This window comes from Lutjanus erythropterus, chromosome 10 (assembly GCF_056507025.1).
Source record: "Lutjanus erythropterus isolate fLutEry1 chromosome 10, fLutEry1.hap2, whole genome shotgun sequence".
Classification (NCBI taxonomy): domain Eukaryota; kingdom Metazoa; phylum Chordata; class Actinopteri; order Lutjaniformes; family Lutjanidae; genus Lutjanus; species Lutjanus erythropterus.
Genome location: NC_139326.1, coordinates 20,034,867 through 20,055,604, shown reverse-complemented (window position 1 = coordinate 20,055,604; position 20,738 = coordinate 20,034,867). Strand labels below are relative to the sequence as shown.

General features: G+C 37.1%; 2 protein-coding genes across 3 annotated transcripts; both read left to right on the top strand.

Annotated features, from left to right (window-relative positions):
- The first annotated feature begins 7,272 nt into the window (after positions 1-7,272).
- il12b2 (interleukin 12B 2) lies at positions 7,273-13,073 on the top strand. 2 transcript variants are annotated; one of them, XM_084729523.1, is made up of 7 exons: positions 7,273-7,354; positions 7,494-7,751; positions 8,395-8,494; positions 8,585-8,778; positions 10,165-10,313; positions 10,417-10,527; positions 12,388-13,073. In XM_084729523.1, exons 1-7 carry the CDS (start codon positions 7,273-7,275, stop codon positions 12,550-12,552), a joined length of 1,059 nt encoding a protein of 352 aa, XP_084585649.1. In that variant the 3' UTR covers positions 12,553-13,073. The 2 variants fall into 2 exon arrangements, with proteins under 2 accessions (XP_084585649.1, XP_084585650.1); XM_084729524.1 differs by lacking the exon at positions 12,388-13,073 and having other exon boundaries at positions 10,417-10,786.
- Positions 13,074-13,740: 667 nt separating this feature from the next.
- Positions 13,741-17,264, top strand: LOC146320356 (protease-associated domain-containing protein 1-like). The gene is made up of 5 exons (XM_084729522.1): positions 13,741-13,845; positions 14,130-14,230; positions 14,342-14,451; positions 16,643-16,810; positions 17,135-17,264. Exons 1-5 carry the CDS (start codon positions 13,770-13,772, stop codon positions 17,253-17,255), a joined length of 576 nt encoding a protein of 191 aa, XP_084585648.1. The 5' UTR covers positions 13,741-13,769; the 3' UTR covers positions 17,256-17,264.
- Positions 17,265-20,738: the final 3,474 nt, after the last annotated feature.

Genomic DNA, 20,738 nt, shown 5'->3' with positions numbered 1-20,738 from the left:
TCGGACCCTTTGCCGCAGGCCATTTTGAATTTCAAGGTCAATTTTGGTATTTTCCATGCCTTGTATTTTAACAATCTCCTCCTACAGAATTCATCATAATGACTTCAAATTTGGTGTGTGCCATCTAGACTAAATTCTCAAAACATCTCACTATCATTAAAGGCCATGGCTGTAGCATGGCATTGACTTTTGATGTCTCGCCATCAAACACGAAATTGCTATAACTTCAGTATCAATGGTCCGATCTGCACCAAACTTCACATGTTTGATAAGAGTCACAGCCAGAAAACATCCACATGACAATATTCTATGATAATCTCAACACCACCTACTGGGAACAGGAAATGACATGTTTTAGACTTGCACATGCTACTCCTAGCAGATTGACCATATTCAACTCAAATCTGGTCAGAAAGGCCTAAACACCCTGGTAATGCTGTATTACAAAGATTGTGACATCATCATCAAACAATGTTACCATGACAGCACGGCAAAGTGCAATTTTTCACCAAAACACAGGAAATTGCATTAACTTCAGTGCACATAGTCAATTCTGTCTGCAACTTCACATGTTTGATAACTGTCCAGGCCTGAATATATGATAAGGCTTTTGGCAGTGGGCGTGGTCAAATGGCTTAGCCACACCCTTTAAACAGCAGCCCCAGTGGCACATTTCATTGACATGCACCAAAAATCACATTACACACATTTATCATGCCCAGACACACCAAAAGAGTCTCCCAGGCCCATAGGCTAAACCCAACAGGAAGTCAGCCATTTTGAATTTCGTGGTAAAGTTTGGAATTTTCACACTTCGTATTTTAACAAAGTCCTCCTACAGAATTCATCAGATCGACTCCATCGAGTCCATACCTGAACACATCCACATGACAGTCAGGACTCATAGTAATAGTGCTGCCTAGTTGAGACAGGAAGTGAATCTTTTTTCTGCGGTCTCCAAAGTGGGTGAAAGTTCAGAGCCTTGTCTCTCAGTTGGCATTTGGCAACAGGGATGTGATCCAGTACCCAGCTCACTGGGTCAGGGATGATCATATTGTTTTTGATTATGTTCTCTTATACATCACTTAAATGTTCCTTTGTATTCAGAATAAAAGTTGGTACCTAACACTCTATTCTTTACTCAATCACAGATGTGGCAAAAGAAGCAATTTAGACAATTATTTAAAGATTTAAAGATGTAACATTACACCTGTATCCACCAGCAAAAACAAACAAACAGACAAACAAACAAAAGAAAAACTCTTTCTCATAAATCTCTAGTGTTAGATTGATTGCTGGGGCTCTGTTGTTGTTTCTAAGGTCCTACTCACTTTTTCTGGCTCAAGACCTAATAGCTCTTCTGTAAACCGATGATCACTGACGCACTGGTGGAAACATTAGCAACATATGTTTTCAAAAGGTTATACTGTTCACATAAAGAGCTGTACATCCACACTAAGGTGGTCGTATCTGGCATTACACATGAGGTAGGGTCATCAATTGATGCCCCTGAATATCAGCTGGCAATATATCTGTGTTGGCCAATATGTTGACAATCCATTATGAAAAGGAATCAACTTTACCATGAGGGTTTCATGCATAAAAAGGTCCAAAAAAGTTTTCTTCATCAAGAACGCTAAAGAAGTCATATACACTGAGATGCTCATATCTATGGGATGAATATTTCAAAACCAAAACAAGCTTAGAAAAGTCAAATCTCTGTGTTAGAAAACTTGAAATCTAATAAAGATTTTGCAAGATTGAAATTAAGTTTTGATAAGCTTTAAAGACCTCAATTCTCAGTGAATAATTTTCTATTTGGATTTTCCTTCTTCACAACTGCGTCACTTTTTTTTTTACAGTGTTTTTCCAACACATTTTCAGAGTCTCACATTAATCATGTTCAGTTTGCTTTCTAGGATTAATACCTTGTAAATAATGATCTGAAAACCGCACATGTTGGGGGGTTATGAAGCATTGAAACTGAAACTTTCTTGGGCAACATTGGAGGCTTTGTTTCCTTATAACTGAAGTGACCGCATGGCATGACATGTGCTAGATATTGTGTAAATGAAAACATGCAAATTATTTAATTTGTGAGTAACACATCATCTGGGATTTTGTAGTTTTGCTCAGACTAATTCCTGTGATCTAGAGGGGGAAATTAGTTGGCTGACTCAAAACAACCTTTGAACTTAAAAATGAAACTACTGAAAATGTTTCACTTCAGCAACATGAAAATAATGTGGTAAATACTGTACATACAGCTAAATTGAAACCTATGACACAAATTCCAGAAAAGTTAAACCTGTAAAATGTGTCAAACTTTTCAACCTATGTTCATTTGAACGATAAGTGAAGATAAGATATTTTACATTAAAATTTATAAACTTTTTTTTACTTTTTTAAAACTTTTTTTGTAAATATATACTCATTCTAAATTTGATGCCTGCAACATGTTCCCGAATACATTATGCACCACACATTTTCAGTGGGAGGCAAGTCTGGACTGCATGCAGGACAGTCAGGTAACCAAATTCTGTTACTACGACGCCATACTGTTGTATCACGTGCAGAATGTGTCTTGGCATTGTCTTGCTGAAATAAGGAGGGGTGTCTCTGAAAAAGATGAAATCTCGATGGCAGAGTATGTTACTCAAAAACCTGTGTGTACCTTTCAGCATTAACGGGGCCTTCACAGATGTGACATTTACCCATGATGCCACAGGCATTAACACTCCGCCATACCATCATAGATTCTGGCTTGTGAACTTTGCGCTGTCAACAATCTGGATATTCCTTCTCTTCTTTAGTCTGGAGGACACAACATCCGTGATTTCAGAAAGCAATCTAAAATGTCAGCTCATCAGGCCACTTTGCGTCAGTCCATCTCAGATGAGCTCAGGCCCCAGAAAAGCCTACAGCATTTCTGGATGCTGATATTTGGCTTTCACTTTGCATAGTTGAATATAACTTGCATTTGTAGATGCAATAACAAACTGTGTTTACTGACGGTTTTCCAAAGAGTTCAAAGCCCATGTAGTGGACTGCATTAAAAACCCACATAACTGTATAACAGTTATATGGTTTTGAAACTGAAACTTTTGATCATATTATGGATTGTAGATGGTGAAATCCCTAAATTCATAGAAATTGTGTGTTGAGAAACTTTGTTCTTAAACTGTTGGACTATTTGCATGTGCAGTTTTTCACAAAGTGGTGAAACTCAGCTCATCTTTTCTTGCGAACGACTGAACCTTAAGGTGATGCCCCTTTAATACCCAGTCATGTGATGCTATCATCTGTTGCCAGTTAGCCTGTTTATCGTTGGAATGTTCCATAAAGTTGTTCTCCGAGCATTCCACTTTACCCATCTTGCAATGCTGCTGTCCCAACTTTTATGGAACATGTTACAATTCAAAATGAGTGTATATTTACAAAAACAAAGTTTGTCAATTTGAACATTAAATGTCTTGTCTTTGTGCCATATTTAATGGGACAAAAATCAAAAAGTATTTGGAAATCACTGTATTGTGTTTTTTTAATTTATTTTTTTATTTCTACGTTTTACATAACACAATCAAATTTTAAGTTCAGTTGTTGAACAATATATTTAATCTGCTTGCCACCAGTATATAGTTGTCCAGACCTTTATGGAAGCCAGCACTGACATGTCGTCACCTGTACAACACGTTAAGTTGATCAGTTACCTGCTCTGCATTCATTTGTAGGACTGTGTGATAACTTATTTTTTGATGTGAAGCTTTTTTGTAGTATTAATATCATTAATGTGAGCATGCACCACAGTCACTGTAGTTAAATAAATACAGACAGGGAGTGAGAGGTTAATTGAAGGCATGAAATGCTTCACTACAACAGAAGCATGAATATTACTGTTTAGGCGTTTAAGGAACTGAAACCTGAAACCAACTATTTCTGTCAAATAACCCTACAAGTTTCGCAGTATTTTAGTTCAGCTGTGTCATGCATGTCATACTGCAGATGGTAGATTCTATTAGATATACTGCATGTTAATGTACACACCTACCACACTGTAAGAGGAACATCAAATACCAATGCAACCGTGACTTGCAAGGCTTTGTTTACTATGGAAGTACCTAACACAGTTTAACATATGACGGAATCAGATTATTTATGTGTGTGAGGATCAATACATGAGCAAAATGTGTTTTTCGGTCTAAAGTCTTGTCCTTTCATTGCTGACATTTGCTAGGAGAAAATCGGATTGCCCCATACGTGACTAAAATTATGGGCAGGGAAAGTCCTGTGTCTGTCCCTCTCTCTTTTCCTGTGTACAGTTGTGTGTCTGCATGTGACTGTTGGGAGCATCAGACATCCCCACAGTGGTGGTATGATGGGGGAAAACCTCTGAAAGGAGTAAATTTTGTTGTTGTTGTTTGTCTCTTTGGCCAAGATAATGCTGGGTTATATGCTGGATTCAAGTCTGGAATTAATGGTTAGGAATTTGAGATTTATTGTCATTAAAGCTGTGGTAGGCAACATTTCTTTGGAATCAATGAGCAGTAATTCCATTATAACCTTTCAGCATATTGTAAATCAAGTTGTCTGTGAGAGAACTAGACTCCTGCACCTCCTCTTGGCTCTGTGTTCAGGCCTTAGGACATCTGGCTTTGGATGAGTGATTTAAACCAATCCCAGGTCTTCTCAGACACTTGGTATTTCTATCGGCTGTTCTACAGCTGTGTGTGCACGTCCCTTTGGTAGAAAGGTTGAATCAAAGGCAGACACTCCTACAAGGAAAATGGCTATAAATTGGAATTATCAGAAAGAGAAAGATATAAAAAGAGAATGTTAAAAACAGTCCAGCGAATGAGCAACATTCTCAGCCCAGCAGTTTCTCAGCTCACCTGGTTACTTTTAACTTAACTTTCAGTTGCATTAATTCACATAGTAAAGAGAGAAGGGATGTAAAGAACAGAATTGACATCTCTGGTGACTACTGTCAGTACTGACACACAAACACAATTGGAGCTTTTGCACTGGCACTTTTTGCTGCACCAAGTCAACCGTGTCACATTGATTTGCATTTTCATTAGCACTTTCATTGCGCCAAGCCACACCCAAGATAGACCTACTTTTGAGTGGGGCCAAACTGACCCCTCCAAGCAGGATACGGTGACATCTCGCCAACTACAGCCAACCCGTAACGGCCCTCCTTTCTCCCCCTGGTTTTCTGTAGCTTTTCACTGAATCTCTGTTTTGAAATGTTTGAAAGGTTTTTCTCCTCTGTCTTCCTTTGTACTTTCAGGCATCTGCTTTATTGCATACAGTTGATTTTTATAATTTCTGCTCATGATTGCTTCTGTAAACTTTTGTGTTTTTTACTGTAAACATATATATATATATATATATATATATATATATATATATATATATATATATATATATATATATATATATATACATGTGTATATATGTATACATATATATATATGTATATATGTATACATATATATATAACACACATACACACACACACACACACACATATATATGCAATCTCTCTTGTACACTCTTCGAAATAAACATGCTAACCAGAACCATAAAGGGTTCTTGTCCTCATAAGAGATCCCTTTTTGGTTTTTGGTAAAGGTTCAACTTAGAACCCTTTTAGAGAGTCATACCTAGAACCCAACATAAAGCATCTGTGAAAGGTTTCACCCAGTACCCCATATGAGAGGTTCTACAGAGAACTCTTCAATGGTATAATGGCTTCACCCAGAACCTTCTCTGGGGCTCTATCTAGAATCCAGTGTCTAAGGGTGCCAACAAGAAACCACTCAGGGGGTCCTACAAATCAAGGGTTTTTATCTAGAACCCACCAAGGTCATTCTGCTGAGAATCTTTTTGTACTCCAAGGGTTTTTATCTAGGACTCACCAAAGGGTTTCTACTGAGAACAAGAACCCTTGATGAATAACCCTTCTTGAAGAACTCTTTCATCCAAAAAGGGTTCTTTGAATGAAAATTGGTCTTAATGGAACAAAGAACTCTTGACAAACTCTTTCTTCAAAAGAGTGTACATCAGAAGCAAATTGTTCTAGGTAGAACCTCAGCCCTTCAGGAACTTTTTTGTAACCCAGATTTCTAAGAGTGTAAGGCGACCTAATATATCATCATTGATGATTCTGATGATGCATTTTTCAACTAATTGATTATTTGTTGGGTCTATAAAGTTATAAAAGCCCAGGCTGACATATTCAAATGGATTGTAGTGTGGCCAACAATACAAACAGAAAAAAAATCATCAATTTACTTTTATTATAGACAAAAATGTGCAAATGTTCACTTTCGAAAAGTAACAACGAATGACTTTTTGGCATTTTAGGTTAAAAAACATGAGAAAAAGATTACTGGAGATAGACTAACCACGATCTCTAGAAAATTTCCATTCCATTTTTATAAGTTCTGTTGCCAAAGGTGTGGTATCAGTGTACAGGTCATTTTGTTTAGTTCTCATAAAGACTGCTGGTCACATGTGTGTAGGTGTGTGTGCGTATGTATGCTGGCTGTGTAATTCCAGATTTTTAATCAGATACCACACATCTCAGACACCAGAGTATTTCAGCTAAAATGTCTAAGGGCAACCCCCCACCTCACTGCACACCCACATTTAACATTTTTTATCTCCATCTCTCTCTCAGTCCCTTATTCGAAACTCATAGTTTATCTGTTTACAACATTTGATTTGCAAAACAGTGTAGAGGAAATGCACTTCACACTATCGCTGTCAACAGGCCCTTATCAGTTTACTATATCACTCAGTTTCTCTTCTCACCTCTAGAATTGCTGTGATGGAGGTGGTGGTAGTGATGATGGTGACAATGATGTATGCTGTGTTCAAGGATATAAAAGTGATGGTCAGTGGACAGTTGGAGCATACAATCATCAGAACAACTACAACTGAACATCTGTGTCACTTTAGTGCAACTTCAACAGAATGGTAAGAACTAGATACTGGGAGTCAGATGTTGAATAGATGACAAAATAGGGAGTAAATGCTATGCTTTGCTGCTGTTCTGCTATTTTTAATGATCACATTCTAGATCATTTTTCAGCTAAAGGTATTCAGCCAACTGAAATGTCACATGATTGAATTTTGCTTTGTTTCTCAATTGAAGATGAAATGACCAATAATCACCAGCAAATCCAAGGAAGGCGTATTTAGGTTTTAAAGCTAGTAGTGAGTCATTTTCAGTTTTCTTCCTCTTTCTGTCACACAATCTCTCAGATGACTTTGTCGTTCTGGATATTTGGGTTTCTGTCCATCAGCCTCAGAGCAGCACATGGACTCAACTACTTTCCAGAAAACTGTATGTCATATTTCTATACATATCTTTACATATTTTTCTTATGCTACCTTTTCCATAATTCAAATGGTTAATTTGTGTGTTTTTGTACACGTGTTTGTCTCTGTGTTGTTTGTCTTGGACCATTTGTAACTTTGTGTAGTTGTGGTGGCAAAAAGGAACAGTGAAAATCCAGTCACACTGACCTGCGATACAAAGACCGATGGAGCTGTCAACTGGAAGTTTCATGGTGAAGAGATGGAGGAGGTGGAGTTGGTGGATGAATTCCAGCAGAATGGTCCAAATCTGTCTGTGTCAGATGTAGATACACCCATGTTGGGACAATACAGCTGCTGGAGAGGAGGAGAGAAGCTTTCATCAACCTACCTGCTGCTAGAGGCTGAGGAGGACGAGGAGTTCGGTGAGAAAATTCACATTTACTTTACTGTAAATGATAAAAAAAAATCTCTCATAGATAAATGTTGAAATTCTTCATCTTGTAAAGAACAATCTATGAAAGGTTACCCAGAACCACCTGTGAGAGGTTTTACAGAGAACCCTTCTACAGTTCCACCCAGAACCTTTTTACTTTTTAGGGGGGTCTACCAAGACCCTTTTTTATATTCCATGGGTTTTATCAGGGTTTTTTTTTTATCAGGAAAACACTTGGGACTTTCTATGGATAATATTTTTATATTGCAAGGGTTTTATCTAGAACACATTCAGGTGGGTCTACAGAGAACCCTTTTCATTATGGTACAAAGAACCTTTGTTGAAAGATTTCTTCGAGGATGGTAGAAATCCTTGGGGGATTCCATTGGTGATGAAAACGGTTCTTCGTCTTTCAAAGAGCTCTTAACAAACCATTTCTTCAAAAAAAAAAAAAAATCATTCCTCAGAGGCATCTGGTTCTATGAAGACCCTCTGCCCTTCAAAAGGGACCCTTTTAGAACCCTTGACATAAATGTCTCATGTTTGGTGATATTTCTTCTTCATTGTTTGGTGTGACACAGTTCAATCATTTTCCATTAAACTTGTATTCACCAACTTTGTGTATCTATCAGACTTTCCCAGTTGTCGGGCAAAGTCTTATGACTGCACCTTCAGCTGTGGGTGGACCCACGGTGAATACACAACTGTACGCTTCGGACTGGGCCATGACTGGTAAAGAAAAATAAAATGCAGACAAGTTAAAGAGGCCAAAATAATTGTATAATGGTGTTTAAAGTGTCATTTTCCTGTATGCCTCTGTAGCAGTGAAGGAAGGAAGGCATGTCACTGGGTCAGCAGAAGCAGTGATCACCTCCCAGATGGGGGATTCCACTTTGAGCTGTCCCACTCCCTCTCACCCTACTCCGAGGAAAGCACCATGCTCGAGCTCACTGTTGAGGCCATCAGAGACCTCTCCATCCTGAGGAGAACAGAGAGATTTTATCTCCGAGACATTGGTAAGCTGAGTGATACTGAGCTACATTAAAGGATTTCGAAACAAGATTGTCAAGATTAAACAGTAACAGCGTCTTTAGCTAAAATCGCTGATTAAAATAAATATCAGGAAATTCAGTTACTGGGGAAACGTTTTAACACCAGTGATTAGTGTTTGCTTCCATTGGTCAGTAACTTTCTCATCAAGTAAAATTGCATATTTTTCACAATATCAAGCTACATAAAAGTCAGTGCAAAATTAAATGATTTTCAAATAATTGGCTAAGTGACATCCAAAATCAAAAATATACATTTTCCTCTATTAGATCGATGAGTAGATGCGCAATTCCCTCTGCTCAATGATATTGTTAGCGGGTGTAGCTCGGTAGAGAGAAAATAGTTCCTATATGAAACTGCTCACAAGAAGGTCTGTGGATTATCTTGACTAACTGGATCAAAAGATGTTTCTTTTGAGTTCTTTAAATGCATTTTGGTGCTTTGAGCAGCACAAGAGTGCTGTCTAGTTTCATTATATTTGAGAGAAGTCTCTAGCTGTAGCTGATATCGCTGAAACTCAGAAACTCACACCAAAACAATCTAGATGGATAAATAGTGCTACATGTAAAAGCTTTGACAAACTTGAAAATGCAACATTAAAATGAAAATATATAAAAGAAAAAAATGTATTGCAAATATTAGAAATAATGCAATTGTTCATCAGTAAATCTTTTTTGTAAATAAATGTCATTATTTAAACCAGATATTTGTTAATTTATTTACAAAAAAACTTAGATTAAGATGTTCACTCAAGGTGCTGTCTTACAGTCGTCAGACTTAACAAAACTACTAAGATCTACTCATATACATAAGTTAGGAAAACACATTATTAAATTTGACGAAATGGAAACTGTTCTTATTTGACTTAAACCATATAGTATATGGTGTAAACATATGGCACATACTATTGTTACTGAAATATCCAAAATAACATATAGAAAGTGACAGCTGGTGAGACTGAACCTACAAAGTTTTTTATTGTAAGCAGACAAATATTCCCAAATATTGATTTTTTAATGCAGTGCTCTTGATGTATGTTTTCAATCTATAGAAACACACAGTTTCACATTCATCAAATGTAATAATTTAAATTTTCTTTAATGAATGCGTGATTACATCTGAATAGTAATGGTGATTTTGACAAACTTAAGATAGCACTTTGAATTGCTGTTGTTGACACAACAAATTAGCCCTTAGCTGAACTCAAAAAGGCTTTGCAACTGGTTGCAAATCATTTTTTAAATTTTTCTCAACTTTTCTTTTTTCTTTTTTTTTTTACACTATTGTGGTTCCTTACTGATAAACTTTGACCCATGTTTTTATATTTATACTGTCATTTTTCTTCTGTCCAGTTCAACCTGATAGTCCCCAGATTGTCAGGTGTCAGGAAGTGGAGCAGGACCTGAACGTGACCATTGACCCTCCTTCCAGCTGGTCGACTCCTCACAGCTTTTTCAGTCTGGAGCATGAAATTGAATATGTCCTGAAAGATGACGGCCAGGTACACGCAAGCTTGCGCTGAAGCAAAGTCTGGTGATGTCTTTATGTCTGTCATTCTATCCATTACATTTGGTGTTCTTACTGTGTGACCTGTCTGACTTTAGACTGGACGTTCTACATCCCCCCTGATACCGAAGAGGATCAGCAAGCTGAGGGTTCGCTCCAGAGACTCGCTGGTGCTCTCCACCTGGAGCCAGTGGACCCCCTGGAAAAATGTAACCTACTGATGTTATTTTAACCCAACACTATCTGCTCCTCCTGTGTCCTCTCATGTCCTCTCACCTACTATTTTTCACTATATGTTTCTGACTGTCACACACCGATGGCAAAGAGATAACACATGACTTACCAGAAGCTCAGTAATGACTCAAGAGTTTTGGTTGATGATAATACAGTGCACTGTTATTATACATTTTTATTTATGACTCATCTCAAACAACTTATTTTTTCACATATTATTTATTTATTTATTTATTTATTTATTTATTGTAAGCTATTATTTTTTTCAACACACACACACAAAAAATAAAGCAAATTCTATTATAGACTTACTGTGAAATATTAAAAACATTATAGGAAAATCTTTCTTGGTAATAAAAACACTGCTATTAGGGTATTCGTCAAAGGTCCATGTGAGGACTAATTTCCCAATTTACAAAATGGACAGGATTGTGATTCAATACAAAATTGTATCTAAAATTGCTGGGATTTTCTGGGACCAAATCTTACATATTGGGTCTGTCCTGTTTTGTCCATTTAAGGATCCTTGATGTTAAAATCTAAGGACTCCTACACATTACATCATTTAACATGAATCCAGCGTTAACTTTGCATGTCAGCTGGAGGAGGACTGTCCAGTCCAGTCTGTACATCACTCAGACTTTCGCACTGTGTTTTTTTGTCTGTGTTATTTCTGTACAAGTGTGTTGGCGTTTCTGTGTATTTTGGTGGTTTTGGCTCTGTGCAAAACAGGTGGCTATTAAAAGAGCTTTGTGCTTCCTTCCTTATGTTCCTTCTTCATTTATGTGTTGCTCATGTCATGTCATACAGTTACTGACAAAATCCCCCTGTTATCTAATGCATCTATATTTATGTACTCTAGATACATTACAGCGTTTGTACTGCATGTGACTTGATTTTCACTTGAGTTAAGATCAAAGCAGCAGATTTAACTTCTGAGCTCTCTTATTCGGACATAATAATAAAGCTTCTATTAAAGAAGAATTTAAATAAGGAAAAGCCGCAATACACTAAAAATGAGATATACATAAACAAAATGAGATGCTAGTTTTTGTACTTACTAACCACAAAATATAAGTGTTACAATACTCCAGTGATACTTATAGAGGGTTTCTTATTTTATCATAATGAGCTGCTCTTTATTAAAGACCTGAGGCTATTTCTAATAACTAACTGTTTTTCAGTTGGTAGTTATTGTTTAATGCTTTTATGTAGAGATCATGAGCTAATTATGTTGTTATCTCAAGGTAACAAATGAATCTGTTATCACAAGAAAACAAGGTTTATTTCCTTGAGATAACAAAATAATAAACTTGTGATCTCTGACTAATGCATTTAAAAATAATTGCATTTACTACCATTCTTGGCTTCCTTTGAGCAATGTTGTCGATGTTTTTTAGCGATGAATACTCAGTTGGTATCTGAAATTCATATAGTGCATAAAATTGTTGCATTAGCAGGCAAATTTGCCCGTATTGGCTCTATTTAGTAAAATTGGTGGACATATGAAAGCTCAACAAAAAATACAACATTTGGTTTAGATTGTCCTAAACCTTAAAATCAATATATTTGCTGACAGTCCAATAAGAGAGAAAAATCTTTACCTGATATCCCGACCTCACATTGAAGCAGAGGTTATTTGGTTTGAGCAATAAATGGCACTCTAATGCAGTGAAATAACCTGCTCCAGTGTGAAAGAAAAAGAATATGGCATGGTGCTGAAATTGCCCAAAAATCAAGTATTTTTACACGCCTCCTTCCGATATTTATAGTCAGGTCTCATTTGATTGTGTTGTCATTATTTCAAACCCTAATCTGTCATTAACTCATTGCAGGTGAGAACAGGAAAAAAGGCCATATGTAAATGCAAAAACACAACAACATATTGCTGTCCAGAGCTGCCACCTGGGTCCCTTGACCACTGCAAGAAGAATAGGAAGAAAAAGAAAACAAAAAAAGGAAAAAAGAACAGAGATGCTGTTCGGAGCCAGACATCTTAAAAAGAAGATGCTTAGACATTTCAAGTGGGACCATGCTGGTATACAAATGCCTTTTATTGGTAATTAAATGGAAAAAGTGTTTGGGTGAATATTCTGTATATAAAGCAATAACCAGACCCTCTGATTTCATTTGTCAAGTGCTTAAACAAAAATTCAACACTGGATGGCTGAATCTTTCAAAAAAGCTTTTAACTGAAGAAGGCATCACTTGGGTTGTACTAGTTGAACCCCAAACTATAATTTTACAATAGTGCAAAAAATCTATACCATCATGAATGTTATAAATGTTACGTTTTTGTCTGTCTGTATTTTATTTCATTACTATTATAATGAATTTCATTCTTTGTGTGAAGGGTGGATTCATGATTTAATTTGCTATTATTATTTTCTCAGCAATGTGAAAACTCAAATGTAGTGTTTTATTGCAAAACAAAGGAAAGACTGTATACATTTTTTTTCCCCCTCATATTTCATTACCTTTGCATGAAAATCTTACAAGAGATGAAAAATAAAAACCATACTTGGACTGGATTTTTACTGATGTCTCCATGAATGTTACAAAAATTATTAAAATTATTTAAATTGCAAAAATTAGTCAGTTAATCAACGGTTAATCAATCAGTTGTCAAATATTAAATTGATCACCAACTTTTGATGACCGATTAATGATTTTCAGTCATTTTTGAAGAATAAAATGTCACAATTTTTCTGAATTAATGTAAAGGTTTCTTTACTCCTGAATATCTTTGGGTTCTAGACAAAACAAGATATTTGATGACATAATCTTGGGCTTTGGGAAACACTGACCGACAGTTTTCATTTTCTTACATTTTATAGACCAAATAACTAATTGATTAATCAAGAAAATGACTGACAGATTAACCAGTGATGAAAATAATCATTAGTTGCTGCCCTAGTTTTCATGAATTAGTTACTTCCACCCATGCAAATGACATAGGGCCAACATATATTTGGACATACTAAACCTTTTTCTGTCATTTTACGTATACTATTGGTATTTACGTCCATCCAATGTATTGTGTATGGTGTGGTGGCTCGCTGTCACTGCAACCTGCACATGCGCAGAAAAGAAGCGCGGAAGCGTTTGCTGACCTGCTGCTCTGTTGTTCTCTGACAGACAACAGCTTCATATGGACGAAAGACCGCTCTCTTAAACGCATAGAGGGACGTTAAGGAGCTCTACAAATGTCTTGAACATGGCAAAGGTTGTCCAGACCACAGCTTTAGTTTTGTACCTCTGGAGTGTCTTCATGCAGTTCAGTCGCATGTCAGGTGAGAGCGAGGGCGAGGGGCGTTTCAAATGCTAGTAAACAGCTAATTAAGCTAAAGCTAACGTGTCGGTGTTAGCTGGAGGGTTTCAGAGGCACGCCGAAGGTTTTGTTGTAGCCCTCGTGATTCACCACTTGTGTCGTAAAGTGTAGAGGTGCGCTGTGTCATGTTCCCCTCTGAATTTCCATCTCGTATCACTGTGGTCAACTGACTTCATACTGACGATGCGGTCATTCACGAGTCTAAGAAAAGCTATTGTGTAAGCGTTTATTTTTGGTTTCCTTTAGGTCTTGGGATCAATGAGCTGCTTTATTTCCGAGTCATCAGTCCAGAGGAGATAGGGTACATCTTCAGTGCAGCACCTGCTAAAGACTTTGGAGGAGATTTTGTCAGTGCTCTTTCTCTGCTCCCTTATGAATTTCATTTGTTGTTGGCCAAACACAGCCTCACATATGTACCATCTAATCATGGCTCCCTTCTTCTCTCCTCTGGTCCCCAGACATCATCTTATGATGAGATTTACCTCGTGCCAGCAGACCCTGCAGACGGCTGCTCAGACCTGGAGGACAGAGAAATTATCCAGGGACAAGTGATCCTGGTGGAAAGGGGGTACGTGCCACTGGTGGAAAGAATACGGAAAATATCCACTCATTACAATTACAAGTAAAAGTGCTGGTGTTAGAAAAGCACTTACTTTTTAAGTGATGTTTAATGTATTATCAGTAGCAGCTTTCCAACAAAAGAAATCTCTCTGTCCAAATCTCAAGCCTAAATTACTCCAAACTTCTGCTCTGTTCTGCTGCTCAGTGGTCTCACTCTCCTCTCCGAGGTTGCGGATTTTATGCATTTTCCGTTCCACTGTACTGCATATTAAAAACTACTGCAAAATAATACTTAATTACAGTAATTTGAGTATTTGTAATTGGTTACTTCCATCCCTGGTATGTACACATATGTCAGCACCTCATAGTTGTATAAGCCATAGAGTAGGGGAGTGTGATATGTTAGATAAGGGATGAATAAAATGACTCCATGATCTGCTTTTACAGAGAGGTTGTTAGCATAATGCTACAGTGCACATTATATCAGTTGCAGTTCTATGGCTCATACACACATCCAGAGTTGTTTCTCTACCAAAACTTAAATCACACTTTTTTTTCAGTCTGTCTGTGTCACGCCATCCCCAGAGAGACACCAAGAATTCAATATAGCAAACAGTCGGGTTTTATTGCAAAGATTGCACAGATAATGTTTGTAAAATGGATGTCAGGTCAACAGGTTTGTTGACCAAAGGTTGTAAGATTGTATGATCAAAACAAACAACTCTTATGAAGACATTTGAAGAATGCACTCCATTTGCCAGGACAAGTGAGCGCCAGAAATTGGAAACCGATGAAGTGACATGTTATTATTAGCTATGCAAACATCTGTGCTATATTTTTTTAAATAGGGAAATGAGTTTGGTTGGACTGTCCCACCTCTACCATAGAGGATGGGAACACAACCCCGTAGCAGGAAACTGGAACTGTAAGCATGGTTGGAGCCATTTAGTAGTGGAGTGGTGGGGAAGGAAACGCAATGAAGCAACCTCAGATTAAGCTTTGAGAAATGAAGAGATTTAAGTAGCTAGCAAGTTAGGTAACTGTTCTTGACCAACCTGTCTGAGCTGCTGTATTGTAGATGCCTATTTTGGGTACCATTCCCATTTAAACTGGTACCAGTACTCAGTGGTAACTTGTTCGGTACTTTTTTCATAAAAACAAAATTTGCTATTTACTCAGAACATTTTATTTATTTATTTAGAACATTTACACACCTAACAAAATAAAACACCTCTACTTCCTCTTCCTATAGTGCAAATGTTGTTGTGTGCGTCATGGAGTCTTTCTTGAAGTTAGACATGTTTCCCTGGCCTGTTTTGCATTTCATGCTACAAATATTGCAGCTTGTGTTATCTGCGTCAAATTTTGGTAACGGTTACTACATTTTCGACAGCTTTAATCTCACCATTTCCCTGATTCACTGTGTGTTGGACAAGCCACAGGAGTTACGTCATCTCACTCTTTCTTATTCTCTCTATATTTAAAGTTACTCTCTGACCCTGATGTGCTGTCAGGTACCAGAGCTTGATTGAACATGAATTAGTATTTTGTAGTACCAACATAATTTGGTTAGTATGAGTTTGATAATCAACCCTATTCATGCTAACTTTGGAAAAAAAAAAACCTGACTATTAAATATATTAAATTCTTGCTTATTCTCATTATAATACACAACGTAAGCAAGTTGAATCAGTACTTCTGCTTTTATTAGACTTTTTTAAACAAGCATCTGTGCTTCAGTTTGAGTAAAGAATGTCTGTACTTTTGCCACATCTGTTAATATCCTGTGTAAAAACAAAGGGAATGACCCCTTTAATAATATCAAGATGTAGGAAGCCTAGTCTTGTTCAGATATGTCCATTAAGAGTCATCTGTAGAGAATTGCACTTGCACACTTGTTATTTATGAACAGTGGCTACCAGGCATTTACACACAATGACCAATGATTGTCTGGAATAGTGTGAATGTTTTAAATAATCGTAATAATGATGTCACTTATATTTGTAAGTTAGGTAGTGATGTCATATTTTTGACGCCTTTTACTGGAAACTATGTGTGAATGAACATGCCTTTTTGACAGGAAAGCTTTTAATGAATGTGCGATAACAGATCATTGGTAGTAATACAGCCTGTGTTTGCTGGTGCATTTAAAAAAAAAGTGTCTCCTATTTCTTTCTCTGTTTTTGTGTGTGCTCTAGAGGTTGCTCCTTTGTACAGAAGGCCCGACATGTGGAGGAAGCTGGAGGCAAAGCTGTTCTGATCGCTGATAATGCAGAGGACAATGACAGTCAGTATCTTGACATGATCACTGATGGAAGCACTGCCAAACCAAGTATACCTGCTCTATTCCTGCTGGGACGTGATGGGTAAGACATTGGCAGACACAAACAATCACTCAGAAGTGTTTTTATTTAAGCATCAATACAAGGTCTTCCCTGGATATTTTTGAGACGAAAGTGGCAAAGGCTGGAGAACATGCATGGTATTGAAAATTAAAAAACAAAGATTCTGACAAATGACACTGTTTATTTTGGCATCAACATGAAAACACTCAGTTGCAGACTGTGCAATCTTTCTGTGCACAAAAAAAATGTTGAATTTTGATTAAAAAATATATATATATTGATGAATAGAAGAAACACTGAAATAATTTCTCCCCTTTTCTGTGTACTCTATTTTCTGTATTCTAGGATGATGATCAGGCGATCTCTTCAGAGACAAGCGCTGCCGTGGGCCGTCATTTCCATTCCTGTCAATGTTTCCTCTTTGGCCTCATTCCCACTCAAGCAGCCCCCATGGACACTGTGGTAGAAATGACGCACTACGTGCACTTCCTCCATGAATACATGAGTACATACTGTGTCAGCAGTGATGAAACTCACAGCCTCACATGGAAATTTTTTGGTTGAGGTTAAACAAATCCACACCTACTAGTGGTGAACTACTGAAACTAACATATGTACACATGATTCTGTCACACCTAAATACACAGTATAAAGCATACGGAGCAAACATTTTAACAGAGTCCAAATGGACCCTTAGCCAGAGCTTTTGGACCAGGTGATTCCTGCTTATTTGCATGAACTTAAACAGGTTGACCAAAAATGAACATTGTCTCTCTTATGGCTAATAAATATGAAATGATTTTTTTTGCTTAAAAGACTATGATTTATTGCCTTTCTGACATGCACATCAATACAACTTTTCATAGTTTATACACTTTTTTGTCCAGAGTACTGTATAACATCTACATATGTATTTATTCCTATTTTTCAAAACTCAAGATCCAAAGTATATTTACAGCAGTTTCAATAAGTAGGATTGAGCGAATGTGGTGTTTGGGTTTCAGTGTACAAAGTAAAGATGCTGAAAAATGATTTATAACAAATAGCCTTTTGTGAAAATTATATAAAAACAAATATTACAATGCCTTAAAAGAATTATTTAAAGATATCTTGATTGACAGCAGTTTCTTGTAAATTTTGTTTTTAAGTTTCCTTGCAGTACACTGTAATAGTTATGTAAAGAGTGAAGAAATTAGAAAAATAAATTATCTCATTAATAAGAGCATAGCCTTTACATTTAGATTCAAGCCTCCTGCCAAAATTCCCCACCAACATGGAGCTGACCAGGGTCCTGAACCTGCAGTTGGAGCTGTTCGCAGCAGTCTGTCCTCTCTGTGCTTCAGGTGTTGGCTGTCACTAACGTGGAGTCCCACATATTGACTGGAAATGTCTTAGCATTGGACTCAGCAGTTTGTATCGTTGTACAACAGGTGTGTATACCCTTAGATCACAAAGTTATTGCATCTTGCAAAGATGCTTTCACTTGATGGCCTGTTTTTCTGAAATTATTACTCATTGTAGAAATATCTAGTCTGAGTTCATCTGGAGACTGTCCTGAGCTGACCATAGTTTACAGATATTGGAATTATTTCATGAGACTTATTGGACAATAAGTGATTTTATTAGCTTGTCTCAGCATTTTTCTTAAATATCAGTAATTGTCGGTGATCTAGAGCTGTTATTGCACCTCGAGCTGGTGTCCCTTTGAATTTTCCATAATGAGATTTCTGCCTGTTAACGTGTAACTTTCTGATGTATTTTGCCTCGTCTTCAGAGAGCTTTGGCTTGGTCAGGTACTGATTGCTAATACAGGTCTGTAAACCCCTTCCATACATTAGCTGCACCCTCTGATGCAATCAGTAATATAAAATGGATGAGGGTGTGTGTCCCCCTTACTGGATTCGACTCAAGTTCAACAACACTGTAAATGGAATGAATACAATTGCTGTGAAGAGCTCCATGCCTTATTTAGACCACAACTGTATTTTGAAAATCACTGAGGGATTGAGTTTGCATGTATTAGTGCTCCTAAAGGCACCACATGCTGTTACAAAACCAATAAGTTTGGGCTGCTAAAAGGTGTTCTTTGCTTCTGTAAGTGAGGGCAAATTGTATTATTTATTTTTGCTCAAAGTACAAATAGGTCAGAACAGCTGATTGGAGTTATTATTTCATTTATTTAATGTATGCAAAAGTTTGAATCAGAGATATTTAATCTGAGGCCATGTATGTGTTAGCCTTTCCATGCAAGGTTAGAGTAGTGTCTGCTAGCTCTCAATACATAAAAATAAATTCTGAAGTCCTTACTGAATGTGTTTTTACAGAAAATATTTCATCAGTGTTTATGGATACAGAATAAAATATGTGAATGCTGGACTTAAGTATTTCACTTGGAGAAAAATGATGAGATGAGGAAAATATGTCTTTATTTATTGTTAATTCGTGTATGAATTTAAAATGAACAGTTTATAAGGGGCTGTACTACTGACTACTATGGGGATCATAGTAGTCTATAATTATTTCAGACTACATGGCCTTTTTTCTTCAGAAAAAAAGAACATATAGACCTAATTCATAATAAACATCTTGAATAAAAAATACAAAGACCTAACAGATCTCAGTTAAGAATGGCAGGCATTTCAGTAATAATATTAAGTTACAAGCCTGTGGCTTTTTCATCTACATGAATTATTTGTGGACTTGAACGGCCCCTGCATTATCTGATATCCTGTGAACCTCTGTTACGCAGATGCTCCGTAAACCCGATCCTCACAGTGTCTCGGTTGTTAGGGGCAAGACATGTCAATAATTAACCTGGATAATTACATTTCAAGTTAGGGACATATTAAACTATTCCTACAATTCACTGTAGAAAAATGTGTGTTCTGTAACAAATATATAGCTCGGTTTCCACAGGCCCTATCGTTGCGTCCGTTCATCATGATAAGTCGTTTTGGACTGATATAAGCAATGAGCGTTTTAATAAACTTGTTGTAAGGAGTAACTCATGTCTCTGGTAATAGAGGAAGAGCAGGTGTGTGAGTCAGCGGGACCATCTGGACCAAGGAGTCAGATTTTGGTTTTAGTTGGTGTAAAAAAGCTAAGGGATTCAACCAGCAAACCATTCACAACATAACCGCAATGCCAAAAAGAAAAACTTGTGCGCTCAACACACAGTAGTCCTGACTGCGATTCAGCACCACACACCGTGAACAGCGACAAGTACATATTAAAATATAAGTATCTGCTATAGCCGAAAAACACTTTGGAAACATCTGCGTGAAACCTTAAATTTCCTTCATCTAATGGCCAGTAGAAACGCGCCAGTCAAGCATTCCCACTCTGCCCACTTACACCCCCTCCACACACTAGAGCTTAAATTTAATCCAAATCTTTGTTTTAAATAAATCTAACACATTTTTTCCCCTTTATTTGACATTTGTTTCATAATTTTTGATTTTTCACATTTAAAGGGCTGTGCTGGCGTTAAAAGAAACTCCAGTATACCACTACATCTCAGATGCAGCACGTCTCAGGAGCGGCTGTGGCATCATTTTTTTTTAGGACACCATCCCTGAATCACCAGGCGATTCGGATGAAAACTTAACACTATAGTGACTGAATAAAAAGTGACTGTATATTAAATAGGCTATACAGTTTCAATGTAAAGTAGTAAGAAGACAGAGAGCAGAGAGAGGGGGCAAAGAAAGGCATGAACAGAGATGGAAAAAAAAATCCCCACAATAAGAATAAGTTCTCGGTTCTTCTTATTTCCGTGCTCTGTTGGTGTCTCACCTCCCATGGCAGGCGTCGATTCTGAGAAAAAGAATTTCTAGATGATTAATTAATATAAGCAACGACTACATGGATGAATAAAAACGCATATATGAATGTATGTGTAGAAAAATAGATTTGAACATGACGGTGAATGTTTTATGCATGGTTTCCC